Source organism: Rhinolophus sinicus, linkage group LG15, assembly GCF_036562045.2.
Source record: "Rhinolophus sinicus isolate RSC01 linkage group LG15, ASM3656204v1, whole genome shotgun sequence".
Classification (NCBI taxonomy): Eukaryota; Metazoa; Chordata; class Mammalia; order Chiroptera; family Rhinolophidae; genus Rhinolophus; species Rhinolophus sinicus.
This window is the reverse complement of record NC_133764.1, coordinates 3,414,416-3,431,852: the sequence shown is the minus strand read 5'-3', so window position 1 is coordinate 3,431,852 and position 17,437 is coordinate 3,414,416. Positions and strand designations below refer to the sequence as shown.

General features: G+C 35.4%; 1 protein-coding gene across 17 annotated transcripts in view; it reads left to right on the top strand.

The window, feature by feature from the left end:
- Positions 1-17,437, top strand: part of NCOR1 (nuclear receptor corepressor 1) — a 169,092-nt gene that overhangs the window by 107,915 nt on the left and 43,740 nt on the right. For 8 of the 17 annotated variants that reach the window (XM_074320229.1, XM_019757389.2, XM_019757388.2 and 5 more), the window contains 5 exons: positions 807-1,359; positions 4,084-4,213; positions 6,775-6,970; positions 11,944-12,117; positions 12,900-13,060. In XM_074320229.1, coding sequence (XP_074176330.1) covers positions 807-1,359; positions 4,084-4,213; positions 6,775-6,970; positions 11,944-12,117; positions 12,900-13,060 — 1,214 coding nt within the window. The remainder of the gene's footprint in view (positions 1-806; positions 1,360-4,083; positions 4,214-6,774; positions 6,971-11,943; positions 12,118-12,899; positions 13,061-17,437) is intronic. The other 9 variants (XM_019757394.2, XM_019757397.2, XM_074320234.1 and 6 more) reach the window with 3 other exon arrangements.

Here is a 17,437-nt window from a genome sequence, read left to right as displayed (position 1 = left end):
TGAGATATCTAGGTGAAGATGTCAAAGCATTAAAAGTATATTTATAAAATGATACAAATGATGTGGAGAAAGACCAGCGTTACAATGCTAAATTAAACATCTATGTAATATTACTCTAGAGTTTTGCTATCCAGTGTGGTAGCTACTAGACACATGTGGCTATAGAGCTCTTCAGTGTGACTAGTCCAAATTGAGATGTGTAAAAATGTAAAATATAATCAGATTTTGAAGACTTAGTACCAAAAAAGGTAAAATACCTTACTACTAGTTTTCCATATTGGTTACATGTTTAAATGATAATATTTTGGACATATTGGGTTAAATAAAATATTTTGTTAATTTTACCAATTTCCCTTTACTTTTTAATATGGCTACCAGAAAACTTAAAGTTACAGATGTAACTCTCATTATGTTTCTATTGGAAGGTGCCGTTCTAGAATGTCAACTCTCTTGGGTAAAAAGAAAAACACAGAAAAAGGATTGTAGAAACAAACAAGAATGTTAACTATTTATGGGAATGGTTTTTGTTTAGTTTTCTTTGTCCATCTTTCTTTATTTTTCAAATCTCATGTAAATTATATTCAGGCATTTAAAAACTTTTATGCTTTTAATTTCAGAAGGTCAAAACAATGTGCTTCCTTCTCATACTCTATAGAAAACTTTAGCTTTCTCAGTGGCAGGTAATACTTCAGTGAGGTCATCAAAGGAGTATAATTCATCCTAAACAACAACTTTCAAGCATGGCTTCTGTCACCTCCTGAAACGTGTTCATTATCAGATTTTTATGCTATATCATTATCTTTAAGGTGCTGAAAATAGTTCTGATACAGAAAGTGCTCCTTCTCCTTCACCAGTTGAAGCTGTCAAGCCCAGGGAAGATAGCACTGAAAACGCGACTTCTCGAGGAAACCCTGAACCTGTGTCTGAGCTTGAGCCCACCCCTGGCAGTGCTCCCAGTGCATCTCCCTCCTCAGCACTTGCAACTACAAAGCCAGCTGAAAATGAAAGTGTGCAGACCCAGGCCAATGACAGCGTCACTACTGAGACAGCAGAGCCAATGGACATCCAACATCAGGAGCGCAGTGCTGAAGTGACTTCTGTTCTTGATCTCCCCACGACGACCAAAGCAGACTCTGTAGATGTTGAAATGAGGGTGCCAGAAAGCAATCCATCTCAAGTTGAAGGTGATACCAAAGAAAGAGACCTGGAGAGAGCCAGCGAGAAGGCGGAGCCTAGAGATGAAGATTTGGTGGTGGCTCAGCAAATAAATGTCCAAAGGCCTGAGCCTCAGTCAGACAATGATTCCAGTGCCACCTGCAGTGCTGATGAAGATGTGGATGGAGAGCCAGAGAGACAGAGGTGGGACTCATTCTTTAAATATTTATTCTATCTTTACTCTGTTGAGTGCTAAGTCACAGAATGGTGCTAGCTACAGAGAGTACTCCTATGTATATATTGGCAAGTTAAAGGAAGTGTGTGTGCTTTTAATATTGGATTATTATGCTGTTCATCTTTTTAACCAAGAACAATTGTGTGATCATTATTTTTTAGTGAAAAAAAAAAAGTATATTTACATCAGTTATTGCATGCATTTCACATGATGGCAGAAAAGGGGATTTCAGCCAATATAGTTGTAAACTAAACCAGTGACTGCCATTCCTGGCGATGGAAGTAGTGTGATATGGTTATGAAGTTGAAGGCAGGAGGCACTGGCTCCAACTTTGCTCTAAGACCCCGCAGCCTCAAAGTTAGGCCTCTTGTATCCTGAGTATTAGATGTAAACAAATGCAGAGAGGAGAAACATAAAATGTTCAGTGTTATGAAAATATTTTAGAAAGCGTAATTTAAATACAAGTTAATAGTAATTAATAATCACTTTATATAGGTTAAAATTTTAGATTGTTCCTATTTGTAATTTAAACTATCAAGTATAATACAAATTAATTTATAAGTACTTTTAGTCGTTAATAATATAAAAATGTGTCCTATCTTTATTGTTTTTATAAAAATGACAGTAAAAAACTAAGTATTTTACAGAAATAGATACTACTTTACTTTTTGTTTTTATTTTTATTTTTAATTGAAGAATATTGGGGAACAATGTGTTTTTCCAGGACCCATCAGCTCCATGTCAAGTCGTTTTTCAGTCTAGTTGTGGAGGGTGCAGCTCACTGGCCCATGTGGGAATTGAACTGTCGACGTTGGTGTTATGAACACTGAGCTCTAACCACTGAGCAAACCAGCCACCCAATACTACTTTATTTAATACATCTGATTTCCTTGGCATTTCCTGTTCCCTGAAAGAAATGGAATCACCTAGAATCACAGTAGAATGTTGGATTGCTGAAAATTCTATAAATGAATTAGACTAAAACATTTAATTAGAAACCCCCAACCCAACCGTGTCTTTTTTCCTTTTTATTCCTTTCTTAATAAGAAAAAGGCAAATAAGCCACTCAACAGACAGCCAAATTCTTTCTAAGCTCAGCCTTCATACTATGTCCTGTTGTCACTGTGCTTTCAGTTCATATCCAGTGTATCTTGTATCTTACAAAATGAAATTTGATACTAGAATAATAATATCAAGCATTATAGTGATTTCTCCAAAGAGATTTTTATATAATAGATGCTAAAATTTTAATCAATAAGAATTGAAGTAAATAGGAGTCCTACTTAACCATTGGTTTTCCAGAAATACAATCATCTAGCAATCTTTTTCCCTCTTCTTACAATAATCTAGATTTTAATTGCCCCAGACTTTGGAGTAAACATAAATGGATTCAAGCTGTGTGGTCTCTTTTTAGGCATACTTTAATGAAACATCTAATCTAAAATAAGGGTTTTCTGTGTTTTGCACTGTTGGTTTTAGTAACTATATTTATAAATGAAGGAAAAATTAGGACGACAGTTACCTTAATGGAGGATCATCCTAAAGTTGAATATGACAGTAGTCTTGAAATTCAGAAATTTTTTGGAAATATCTGATGGTCTCTGAATGAATGTCTAAAGTTTACATCACTTTCAAACTATCAAAATAATACTTTCAAGTTCCTACATCTTTAATATCATCTTTATTCTTTATGGAAAATGTAAATTTTATTTTATACAGTCTAGTTTTCTTATCAGTTTATATCTTTTAATGTTACCTTCCCCCAATAATTGACAACATTGGGAAATATGGTCAAGCCTGTAAGATATGGCACTAATGTGTAATTCCCCCAGTCCATATATATACATATATATTGGGTGTCCTAAACTCAAGTGTGTGTGTGATGAGTGAAGCTGGTGGAGCACTAGATGACAGAGACTGGTGAATGGAAGAGCAAGTGTGTGTTTGAAAGGGCAGCTGCTACAAGTTCAGCATGTTGTTGCTATGTGGGAATGGTAGTTCCCGCATTGCCATTTCTTTCCATTTTTTCATGAGAAACCAGGAGTCTGGAATTTTGTGTGAAATTCTCAAACTTAAAATGACAGTGGTTTATTCAAATGTTTTAAGGGGATATAGACTATAGCATAGGGCATATGGTCTATAGTCTTGTGGTAACAATATATGGTTCTAACTGGGTACTAGACTTACTGGAGGGATCACTTCGTAAATTACATAAATGTTTAACCACTATATTGTACACTTGAAACTAATGTTAAAATAATAGTGAATGTCAGAAAACCAAAAATTAAAAAATACATATAAAAATAAAATAAAAACAAAACAAAAAAAGTAAATGTTTTAAAAAATACTGTGATCCTAGCAAACCATCCTGTAATAGGTAACTAATCTGTAACCTGTGTTAGTGGTAAATTAGGATCTAATATTTTATAATGGCATTTGCTCAGAATGTTTTGTTGGTTAGATGTAATTGAAAAAATTCAGATAAATCTCACCCTAAATCAATATTAGGTTTCTTTACCTGGAAAATTAGCATTATAGATTCCCTTTTTCTTACTGTTCAAGTATCTTGTAAGGTTAGTATGAAGTGTGTGTGTGTGTGTGTGTGTACATATTAACTTAGAAGGAATTATGGTGATTGTATGTTTAAAGTCTTAAATAAGAATATGGTAACTTTTTAAAATTGCCAATTGCAGAATATTTCCTATGGACTCAAAACCTTCACTATTAAACCCCACTGGGTCTATACTGGTCTCATCCCCAATAAAACCAAATCCACTGGACCTGCCACAGCTTCAGCATCGAGCTGCTGTTATCCCACCAATGGTAAGTTTTCAGTATGAATAAGAAAAGTAAAGTTGAAAAACAAAGACCTTTAGAGACATTTCTTCTCTTCTTTAATCAGTACTTGGTTTTTTAAAAAATTGTAAAAAAAACGCGTAACATAAAATTTACCGTCTTAAGTATTTTTTTTTTAAACATTTTATTGGGGAAGGGGAACAGGACTTTATTGGGGAACAGTGTGTACTTCCAGGCCTTTTTTCCAAGTCAAGTTGTTGTCCTTTCAGTCTTAGTTGTGGAGGGCGCATCTCGCTCCAGGTCCAGTTGCCGTTTTCTAGTTGCAGGGGGCACAGCCCACCATCCCTTGCGGGACTTGGAGGAGTTGAACTGGCAACCTTGTGGTTGAGAGCCCACTGGCCCATGTGGGAATTGAACCAGCAGCCTTAGGAGTTAGGAGCATGGAGCTCTAACCGCCTGAGCCACCGGGCCGGCCCATCTTAAGTATTTTTAAGTGTCCAGTTCAGTAAAGTATATTCACATTGTTGTGAAACAGATCTCCAGAATTTTTTCACCTTGTAAAACTGAAGTTCTATTGCCATTAAACCGTAACTTCCCTTTTCCCCCTCCCTTTAGCCCCCAGTAACCACAATTCTACTTTGTTTCTGTGAATTTGGCTACTCTAGATACCTCATATAAATGGAATCATACAGTATTTGTCTTTTTATGACTGGCTTATTTTATTTAGTATAATGTCCTCAAGGTTAATCCATGTTGTAGCATGTGTCAGAATCTCCTTCCTTTTTAAGACTGATAATATCCCATTGTGTGTGTGTGTGTGTGTGTGTGTACCAGTTTTTTAATTTTATTTTATCCATTCATCTGTTGGATATACGTATTGCTTTTTCAGATGGATTCATTGTAATGGTTGATTGAGATGGTCATTTCCAATTAAGAAAAAAAAACAAAATAAATATAATGCTGTCCAGCCATACATATTTAGTAACTTCTGTTTTTGTTTTGTCTTGCTTTGAGACAGCAGTAGAATAAATAGGTAACTAGGTTTTGAATATTTAGAATGAATTATAGAGATTCTGGCTAACTTCAGTATACACTTCCAAATTTAGTTTTATTTACATTTTACCTTAATCTCTACAAGTTTGACTCCCTTTTGATAGTGAATTCCAATCTTGGGTATTGTTCTTTTACTTAGTTATAGCTCTTGCTTTATTTCAGAGGATAAAAATTTGTTTCCTGTCTCACATGATAATTGGGAAAAGTTAAGTGTGTGCTTGTGATAGATTCACCAAACAAATCATTAAACATTTGTTTATTCATTAATTCAAATGGATATTTGCTGGATGTTTGTCCAGTTCAAGGCAACATTTTCAATGCTGTATGGAATATATACATATCACGATCTCTGACTTCAAAACCTTAGAGATTGGTCTTGATAATAAGACAGAAAAAAATCATAATAAAAATTAAAATGAGAGCTTCCTTCTTAATGAGACACATAAGGAAGACTCCACACAGGAAATAGTATTTTGCTTAGACTAGAACAGTTCATTTTATAGCAAAAGAAGGAAAAGCCACGTTTACATATAAGCCAAAGCACAAAAGCAGGAAAATTATGTGTGTTCATGTTCAGTGAAAAATCCTGTGTATAGTAGCAGAAAAAACTATGGAAGTCTTTAAATATCAGGTCCTAAAAAAAGGTCAGATCTCTACTCTTCCCAGGCCTGTTTTGTATTCATGAAATAATAGACTGGGTTAGGGACTGTTTATTTCGTATTGGATGCAGCAGCTTGGGTCTTTCCTTCATGAATGGGAGAGACAAAATAAAGAAAACAAACATATAATTGCAAATTGTCATGTTATGTACTGTGAAAGAAATGAACTGGCTGCAATAAGAAGGAAAATGGGGAGGGGATTACAATATTTTATTGGATGGTAAGGAATGACCTGTCTGACAAAGGAACGTTTAAGTTCCAGCTAGAAGAGAATTGATATGTTAATGAATTGGTTGTGGGAGATTCAGAGATTGATATTAGCTTTTGCTTAAGCTGCTGAGGTTGCATTTTCTAAGATGGAGATCACTCAAGGAGAAGCATTGAGTTTAGAAAATAAAAAGTTCAGTTTTGGATATGTTTTGAGATGCTTTGAGATACCCAAGTGGAGTTGTTAGGTAGGCAATTTTATAAGTGTGGAACTTGAAAAAAATGTCTTAGAGATAGAAGTTTGAGTAGTCAACATATAGATAACATTTAAATCCACTGAAGTGGATAGATTACCTGGTGAGAGGACATAGAGAGAAGGGGTAAGGACTCAGGGCGGAGCCACCAGGATTTCACCATCATAATTTAGAAGCAGACAGAAGTATTTTAACTTCTGATTTTGATTTCTCTTATCATGTGATTTGTTTTGTGTTTAGTTCTGAAAGTAACTGTTTAGCACTTTAATCATTGTATTTGAAGATTACTTTGATTAAAAAAATGGTAAAAATCACTTCAACCAGTAATATTATAGAAATAAGCATTACTTGCAACTGATGGTAATTATTATTATGTTGGTCATGGCATATTTAGATCTTTTCTTCCTTCCTGTAGGTTTCCTGCACCCCATGTAATATACCAATCGGAACCCCAGTGAGCGGCTATGCCCTCTACCAGCGACACATTAAAGCCATGCATGAGTCAGCACTCCTGGAAGAACAGCGGCAGAGGCAAGAGCAGATAGATTTGGAATGTAGAAGTTCTACAAGTCCATGTGGCACCTCCAAGAGTCCAAACAGAGAATGGGAAGGTACGTAGAGCTAGGACTGTAAAGAACTTGACTGAAAGGAAACACAGCTATAATCAAAGGTAGTGTCGTTTGAGCTTTGTAATTTATCAGCATAGCAATTGATTTGTTACACTTTTCCTGAGTAGTTAAGATTCCTTTAAATTGATTTCAGTTAAACTATTAATGTTGGCATTATTGAATTTTCTGATATTCATCTTTATGCTGGAAAACTGCCATGCTTTATGCTACATTCGTCTGAGTTTTCGGAGTATGAACTGTTGTTCTCTCCTCCAAGCAAACCAGCTGTAACAGGGTAATGTTCTATGCTGTGATGGAAGACATCTTCGTGTAGTGGATAGAGCCAATCAAACCCTAACTCAACCCTCATCCCAGTATTTACCAGTTGCATAGCCATGGACAAGTCACTTAACTTGTCTGAGCTTTAGTTTTCTCATTAGTCAAGTGCAAATTACCTACCTACCTACCTTGCTGGGATTACAACCTCTAAGAAAGAACGAACATTCACATTGTTTTATAACATGTGTCTCAGTCTTATTTTATATATAATATAATATATAATAGTGCATACTGGTTAGTATCTAAGTATATACATGGTATAAATAGATACCATGAAGGTACTGTTATCATTGTTATGTGAGTATTATATCAAGTGACAGATTTAAGTTGTGCAATGCTTTTTTTAGTTGGTGCATGATATACTTGTTTCTTGAAAAAAAGGAAGGGGAGTAATTATAAAATTTTAATAAGTTCTTCTGGCATGATTAGAAAATGGCACATGTGTTCTGATTGATAGTAAATGTATGGACCATATGCTACCATGACTCTTTGCAGTGCCTTTTATAGATAAGAGCTATTAGTTATAGAATGCCATGCATTTCAAAGGCTATTTAAAGCAAAACTGGAACTGTGGTACTTAACTGATCCTGCTGACTCCCCACCCCAGTCACACCAGTAATGAATGATTAGTTACGTGACATACTGTTAGAGTTTTAAATATAAGATTGTTAATGTTTTAAACATAAACCGTATGCTGGTAAAAATGTGAACCAGAGTGTCAATATCAATCAAGGCTGGGTATACAGTAGGTGCTAAATGAATATTTCTTGAATGAAGGTGAAAACATAGATAACTTTTGGGTTTTTAGTATATCCTATCTAGAGAATCCTTAATCCCTAACTCAGTAATTGACATAATGCGTACTCAGTAATTACATGTTGAAGGAATGAATTAAATGAACTACAGAGTATAAATGGGTTTAGCAGAAGTGCTTAAGAGCATTCCAGTTAGGAGAAAATCTGTCATTATGAAAATGATAAATTACAGAATAATTTAAAAGTCTGTTGATCTATTTCTTACATAAATGATTTAGAATGAATTTTGTGAGGAAGAATTAAAACATAGAAAAAAATGACATGCAAATGGTATTTGCTGAACTCATACTAAAGCTTAACATTATTCGGCTGAAGCATTCTAATACTATGTATATCATATAGTTATTTTAGGACCTCAATATTTTTTCTTGATTTACTTTACAAAATGGGTTGTATTAGGAGCTGGAGAGACTGAACCAGGTTAGCGCCCCAAATTCTGAAATTTCAAACTGTGAACTGCATCTCTCTGGTCAGTAACATTAATTCATGTGGTTAAGATCTGCATGGTATCCTAATTTTTAATCATAATGCATTATAATAACCAAACTGTATTCATATTTTTTATTAATATGACACCAAGGTGTTTATTATTAATATGACACCAATTTGGTTTAAGGTGACTCTCTACAAACTGGGACAGCAGATTACATTTTATCCCAAGGTTAAGTTTGGTTTTAACTAATCTACCTCGTATGTTCATTCAGTAATTTATTTAACAAGTGCCTGAAGTCTCTCCTGAATTTATAGCTATCATATAGTTCATTGTAAAGGATAATCTTCCAAATAACATTTATATATTTGTAGTTAAATTGCATGTATGTATAATGTTTGATATAAATGTTTTTAATGAAACATCATAGAGTAGTTTATAGAATATTAAATATAATGAGAACACAGATTTCCATATAAACAAATCATTACTGGTTATATAAACCAGGCTGGTAAAGTTCACCTGAATTAGGACCATGGTTTTGACTTTTCCCTTCATGGTATTGTTTAGAAAGTAACAGTCAGCACCTGTTTTCCAGCTGTTTGATTATATTCATTTTCTCTTAATGTTAGTGGTACAAATAATTATTGTAGGTGTGCTTTTAAGTGACTTAAAAGCCTTTCCATCTATAGAAAAGCTTGAAAAAAATCTTAGAGTATTGTTTTCACTTTCCAGTAACATCTACACAAGTTGACCCGTTTTAGTTTGAAGCCTTTTTCCTACAGTGAAGGAACTCAAGCTTCCTATGTAGAGATAGTGTTAGAATTGAGCTTTTAGTGCAGGTTAGCAAAATCTGTCTAAATCAAAATAAGAGTTAATGCTTCTATGCAACTGAATCTATTTTGTTTTGAGTACATGATGATTTAAATAGCTGTATTTAGAGCCATCTAATTTTCCATCTATTTAACACTACTATGACAAGTGGATTTTTCCACATAATTATAGACTTACTAGAAATAGCAAAACAGATACTGAATTTATAATACACTATCATAGTTAGTTTATTTCATAAGTCTTCACAGTATTAGGACCCTTAAAATTCTAATTTATTATAGTAATATGTCAAAGAAGGAAAGAGAACCATTATCTTGATGGATACCCAGAAGGATCTGAAATTCAACTCCTATTGATTCAGAGAGACATTAATGCACTGTGCTTTAGAGCTCAAGGTCAGGAATTATACTTATTTTGGAAAATCCCTGGTAGTATGACCGTGGTTGGGCTTAGGTGTGAGTCTCTGAGCCTCAAGTTCCTCATCTGTAAAATGGTGTTAATTTCACTGGTTATTAGGGCCAAATGAGACAGTTCACGTAATACATGGTGCTGTGCACACAGTAGCAGTGAGTATTAGGTAATATTACTATAATCATTTCTGGTTCTTAAAAATATTTCAGTAAACCAAAGAACTTATTATACCTTGTACTAATGAATCTCTTTTTTGTTTTTTTAAAATTTTTTTTAAAAAAGATTTTATTGGGGAAGGGGAACAGGACTTTATTGGGGAACAGTGTGTACTTCCAGGCCTTCTTTTTCCAAGTCAAGTTGTTGTCCTTTCAGTCTTAGTTGTGGAGGGCGCAGCTCAGCTCCAGGTCCAGTTGCCGTTTTCTAGTTGCAGGGGGCACAGCCCACCAACCCTTGTGGGAGTCAAACCGGCAACCTTGTGGTTGAGAGGACGCACTCCAACCAACTGAGCCATCCGGGACCTCAGCGGCAGCTTAGCTCAGGGTGCTGTGTTCAGTCTTAGTTTCAGGGGGCACAGCCCACCATCCCTTGCGGGACTCGAGGAGTTGAACCGGCAACCTTGTAGTTGAGAGCCCACTGGCCCATGTGGGAATCGAACCGGCAGCCTTGGGAGTTAGGAGCATGCAGCTCTAACCGCCTGAGCCACCGGGACGGGCCCCCTAATGAATCTCTTTTTGAAACCAATTACAAACTTTCCATTTAATAGGGAAATGCTAGAGACCTTCCCTTTGGATAGGCTCTATCAGGATGCCTACTGTTACTTATTATAGCGCAGTAAGGAAAAAAGGAACCAAAAAAGTAGTTTAGCTATTTGAAGGGAGAAGACAAATTATAATTCACAGGATGAGGTTATTTTCCTAGAAAGCCTAAAAGAATCAACTGAAAAGTAATTAGAGCTAAAAGGAAAGTTCATTAAGTTTCTAAGAAAAAATTGATATACAGAAATCCAAGTCTTTTCCTGTATATCTGCAGTAATCAGGTGTGTGTACACACACACACACACACACACACACACACATACCTATAATATATGAAAACGATGGTTTCCCTAGAAACAAAATATAAAATGCCTATAAATAAATTTTAACAAAAAATGTGTAAGACATACGTGTATGTGAAAAAATACAAGTTCCTTAATTAGAAAACTCATTATTATAAAATGTCAAGTCTCCTGTATTCATAAATGTAATGCAAATCCAATAAAAATTCCAGTGCTACTTTGGGGAAGAAGTACTCAGAATATTTTTAAATTTAGATTTATCTGCAAGAATAAATGGACTGGACAAGGTAAGCAAAAGAATAATAAAATGAACAGGAATTTGTTCTGGCAGACATTAAAATGCCACAAATCTAAATTGTTTAGGTTATAGATGATTTTACTTTCTTCTTTGTGCTTTTCCAAAATTATAACATGTCAATTTTATTTAAAAGTTATATGTGAAACCACATATAATTTTTAAATTTTAATTTGACACTGTATATCTAATATGTCCTTCAAACGCTTAAAGTTTTTTTTATACTTTATGTGGAGATAAATTATGTGAAATAATTTTCATTAGCATTATTGCAGTAAAATTCATAGTTTTATAAACTTGTATAGGCTTTTTTGAATTAGCTTGATCTGAATCTTTTAAGGTGTCTTCCATTTCTTAGATTTATTGCTCTGAATATTAAGCAGTGGTCTTCCACAGGCTAATTATAAGTTTAGAGTCCTCAGAGATCTTACCTCTAATTCAGGCCAGACCTGAATTCACAGAATGGCGGGATAATCTGATGTTTGCCTGTTATGATCTGTATTGCATGTGAAAACACTTGATTTTTCTAATGAGAGGAAAGAGGTGTTCTTTGTCCTTTTAAAGGGAAAAATTGTAATTGAAGTTTTGAGGATTTTATTAGGTGTGTACATAGTGATGGTGCGTACACAGAAGATTTGGATTTTTAGGGTTTCTTAACCTCTCTGTGGAGGTATTTTAGACCTTGATATTAGTATATAGTCGGCTCTGCCCCTGGATGGTGTGGGCTTGGTCCTTTCACACTTACTATTTTAATTTGGGGTTCTTCCTTTATTTTGATAACTTTAACTTCCATAGGAAAATCAGTCGCCTATATGCCTTATGCTGAGGTCAAACGTGCTCTAGAACAGGAAGCACAGATGTACAATACTGCAGCAAGGTCAGCATCACCGTGTAGGCTCTCTCCAAGAGAAGTCAGTAAAGCCGCTCCACAGCCCGATATGAGTGCAGCCCGCTATAGTGTCCCGCCAGGTAAATATTGTTCCTCTGTGCGGTGGCTGCTGGCCATCTACTACAGATGTTAGACATGGGTGGTTTAATCACATGAATGAAGTGCTCTTCTAGGACATGTCCTTGCTATTTCAAAATTACTTTCTTGTTTTTCTGCATTCCATCATCAGTTATATTCAGCTGAGATTACCTGGGCCACTGGGAAATTTGTGTTGACACACATGTGACACTGACTGGCTTTTCTCTTACAAATATATGTACTTTATAAAAATCTTGAGATCTCCACGCCCCACCCCCAACCCCATCTCTCCCAGAAATTCAAGTCTGAGACAGCCAGAGTTGGTAAATATTTCTCTAATTATGAGAAATGAAAAGAAGACATATAATTGGTTCTCAGTCGTGTCTGTAATTCTCTGAAGTTTTAATACCAGCTATTCCTAAGAAGCACCTTTTTTACTCACCTCCATTGTGAGTTCCAGTGATGGAGACAGAGAAAAAATTATTAAAGATCGCCATTTGTGTATGCTGAACAGAAATAGTTTGAAATGCACATTAGCTTGAAAGCTCTGATTTGACAGGGAATTGAATACTTCAACCTCAATAAGTACCATTAGTGACCTGAATATGTATACAGGTTTAATTCAAGTGACAGAGAAATTTAAAATAGAAATGTTCGTCTTTGGCTTCATCTTGCTCTTATAATTTAATTTGTGATTTAAAAATTCATGAATGACTGAGGTAGGTAAAATGTTGCAGACTAAGAAATTGACTATTTTAAATCATTTTTTTCTTCCTTTTAAAAGTCCTCCAGCCTGCTCCACATCAAGTGATAACTAACCTTCCTGAAGGGGTTCGCCTTCCAACAACTCGACCCACTAGGCCACCTCCTCCTCTCATCCCATCGTCCAAAACCACAGTGGCTTCAGAAAAACCATCTTTTATCCTGGGAGGCTCCATCTCACAGGTAAAATGGCTTCCTTTCCCAGTAGCTTTCCTGTTGAATATGGCTTTGGTAAAAATTTTCTCTCTTCCTCATACTAATTTGTCCTAATAAATAAAATCTGTGTATATATAAAGAGACAATGACCAGAAAATGCAGCAATCACTGTACCCCATGCCACACACAGGAAGTTTGTGCGAGTTCTATGCCCAGACGGAGTGACTGTGACGCACTGTCTGGTTTAACTTCCAGAAGGCACGTGTGTGCCCTGAAGTTTAATGTAGTGTAAGTGAAAAATGGAATATTTTCAAGTAGCTAGAATATTTGTTGACTATTGTAAAATACTCTAATAGTGAATTGTAGATGATTGATGAGTCCTAGTTTATTCTGACTGTGGTCTCTCTCTCTCTCTCTCTCTCTCTCTCATTCTCTCTGGTGGTGCATTACTTTTTTTTTGAAATAGGCCTGATTTAGTGGTTCAGTAAGTTTTGACTAGCATGCACAGCCAGTGACCACACCCCTGTTAGGTTCTAAAACATTTTCATCACTTCAGAATGTTTTCTCATGCCCCTTACCAGGCAGTCTTCTCATCCACTGTCTGAAGCAACCACTGGTCAGCTTTCTGTTGTCATAGATTAGTTTTGCTTTTTCGGAACTTCATGTAATGGAAGTGTATGCACTCTTCAGTGTCTGTCTTCTTTAACTTAGCATAGTGGTTAGGGATTCATCCAGGTTTTTGTGTGATCAGTAGTTTCTTCTTTGTCTTTGCTGAATAATACTCAACTGGATGACTGTATCAGTTTGTTTATCCATTCTCTTGTTGATGAAAACCTGAGCTGTTTCTAGTTTTTGGCTACTAGGAATAAAACTGATGTGAACATTCTTGTACTGGGCTCTTTGTAGACATATGTTTTCATTTCTCTTGCATAATTCCCTGAGAGTGGAATTGCTGGTATATGTATGTTTTACTTTGTAATTCTCCGGAATCATTCTACAATTTTACACTGCCCCTAACAATGTCTGAGCCTTCTGGTTGCTCTGTTTCTTATTGTCAATCTTTTTTATTTTAGTCATTTTAGTGGGTGTGTAATATTTTTATGGTTTTATTTTGCATTTTCCTGGCAACAAATGATGTTGAGCACTTGTTCATATATTTGCTGGCCTTTTGTACATCTGATTGTGAAGTGACTATTTAAGTCTTACTATCCATTTTTACTGGGTCTTTTTGTTATTAGGTTGTAGAAGTTCTTTACATGTTATGGACAAAAGTTCTCTGTTGAATATATGTATTAAAGTATTCTGTTTGTGGCTTGTGTGTTTTATTTTGTTAATGTATTTTTTGAGCAGAAGTTTTAAATTTTGATGAAAACCATATCTAAATTTTTTTTGGTTATGATTAGTTCTTTTCTCTTTAGTAATATTTGCCTGCTCCTAGGTTGTGGAGATGTTTTCCTGTGAAAGCATTATAGTTTAGGCTTTTACATTTAGGCCTATGGCCCATGTCAGATTAATTTTGTGTACAGTGTGAGGTCAGGATCAGCATTCATTTATCCATTTGGATTTGCAGTTCCAGTAACTGGTTGAAAAATCTTTTCTTTCTCCCATTTGATTGCTTTAGTGCCTTTGTCAAAAATGATTTGACTACATATTTGGGTCTGTTTCTGAACTCTATTCTGTTACATTGGTCTGCTTACCCATCCTGTTATCAGCAGTATAGTCTTGATTACTGTAGCATTATAGTAAGTCTTGAAATCATATAGTATAAGTCCTGTAGTGCTTTTATTTTTCAAGATTGTTTATGTCTTTTGCATTTCCATATAAATTATTTAGTCAGTTTGTCAATTTCTACAAAAAAAATCTGGACTTTTGGTTGTAATTGCATGAAATCTGTAGGTTAATTTGGGATAAGAATGAAGATGTTAAGAATATTGAGTCTTCTAATCCATGAACATGTTTATCTTTCCGTTTATTTAGGTCCTTAATTTCAGTAATGTTTTGCAGTTTTCACTGTAGAGGTTTTGTACATGTACTGTTAGGTTTTTTTTAAAGTTAATTTTATTTTTAATGTATTTTATGTTTTTATAAATGATGTTTTTTAAATTTTCGTATTTCAGTTGTTGCTAGTATATAGAAAAACAGTTGATTTTTATATCTTGACTTTATCTCCTGCAACATTCACTTGTTGCTTCTAGTAGGGTTTTTTTTTTGTTTGGCTTTTGGGTTTTTTGAGGTAGGTTTCTTAGAATTTTTTATGTATGCGTACCATCTGCAAATAGTTTTTCTTCCTTTCAGATCTTTGTGTCTTTTTCTTTTTTTATTGAACTGGCTAGGGTAGAGCTTTTAGTACAATGTTTAATAGAAGTGGTGAAGAGAATCTGCTTTCCTTGTTGCCCATCTTAGAGGGAGGCATTCAGTATTTCTCTAGTAGGTACATTAACTATAGACTTTTCCTAGGTGCCCTTTATCAGAGTGAAGCTATTTCCTTGTATTCTTGGTTTGCTGAGAATTTTTTTTCATTAATTCTTATACTTTTCAACGTGAGAATTTCTATTTGGTTCTTTTTTTATGATTTCTTTGTTGATATTCTCTATATGGTGAATATCATTTTCATACTTTAATTCTTTAGACATGATTCCCTTTAGTTCTTTGAACATATTTATAGGTAATAGCTGATTTAAAGTCCTTTTCTAGCAAGTCTAAAGCCCAGGGACAGTTTTTCTTCACTCCTCCCCTCCACACCACCCCAACCCCCACACCCGCTATCCCCGTGTATGGGTCATTCTTTCTTTGCATGTTCTATAATTTTTGGTTAAAAACTGGCCATTTAAAATAATACTGTATAGGTGGGCAGATAGTTAGCTCAGTTGTTTAGAGCGCGGTGCTCTTAACAAGGTTGCTGGCTCGATCCCTACATGGTCCACTGTGAGCTGTGCCCACAACTAGGTTGAAACAACTACTTTGAAGTGGAGCTGATGGGTCCTGGAAAAACACACTTAAAAAATAAAAATACAATGTGGCAACTCTGGAAATCAGTTTCTCCCTTCTCCATAGGGTTCGTTGTTGTTGCTATTTGTTTTTGTTGTTTATTTTCTTAGTGACTTTTCTGAACTAATTCTATAAAGTATGTATTCTTGTGTCACGTGTGGCCATGGGTCTCTGGTTAATTTAGTGGTCAGCTAATGATTGGATAGAGATTTCAATGCCTAGAATGAATACATTTCTCAGTCTTGACTGATGGGCTTTCTGTGTTTGTTGGGACATACCTTCAACATTCAGCCAGACAACTGACAACTCTGCCTAAATCTTCACTTCCTGCTTTTACAGAGCCTTAAGTTTCCAGAGGTGAGAATTTACAGCCTTTTCACATCTTTTCTAGGCATATGCAAAGCCCGCCCATACAGTATTATTTTAAATGGCCAGTTTTTAACCAAAAATTATAGAACATGCAAAGAAAGAATGACCCATACACAGGGATAGCGGGTGCGGGGATTGGGGTGGTGTGGAGGGAAGGAGTGAAGAAAAACTGTCCCTGGGCTTTAGACTTGCTAGAAAAGGACTTTAAATCAGCTATTACCTATAAATATGTTCAAAGAGCTATAGGGAACCATGTCTAAAGAATTAAAGGAAAGTATGAAAACGATATTCACCATATAGAAAATATCAACAAAGAAATAATAAAAAAGAACCAAATAGAAATTCTCATGTTGATTCCTAGGAATATGTTGGAGGTTTTCATACCTCCTATGAACAGCTCATTCCTTAGCTATTCTGTGGAAAATTTTTGGTTAGCCTGTTGTTTGCCATAGCTATTATCTGCTGCCTCAGACAGTGGCAAGTTAATCAGTTGACTCTAATTGTTTTTGACAAGCTTACACATTCCCCACCACCATCAGATCAAAGAAAGACAGCCTTGCAATTAAATAGGTCTCCCAAACAACCACTGGACAAGTTAAGTAATGACAGTTATTTGGGAATGAGGCCTTTAAGGAGGTCCAACCCTGTTCTTTCCCCTCTGGTGGCTGCCAGGCTACTGGTTTTCATCATGTTGAGGGCTGTTGATTTTCACGGCTATCCAGGGGTTGGGATGGGGGCCTGGAGTGGGGAATAGTGTTTGGGAGTGTTAACAGAATAAGTTCAAATGCCACAAAGCTCATTGTTCTTACATAGATTCTACTGTTTTTCTTGAATAAACACTCCCATATTTCTGCAAGCCTTTGGTTAATTTCCAGAGTTCTTAAAAGGTTGATTCTCACTATTTTTGTTGGTTTTCTGGTTTCCTTTACGTTGGATAGTTTTCAGAAGTTCTTAATTTGCCGTTTTCACTGATGTCACTATCCCATAGCATTTTTAAGAGGAATAAATGTCATTAATAATGGTAGCTTGCATTTTGAATGTACTGGA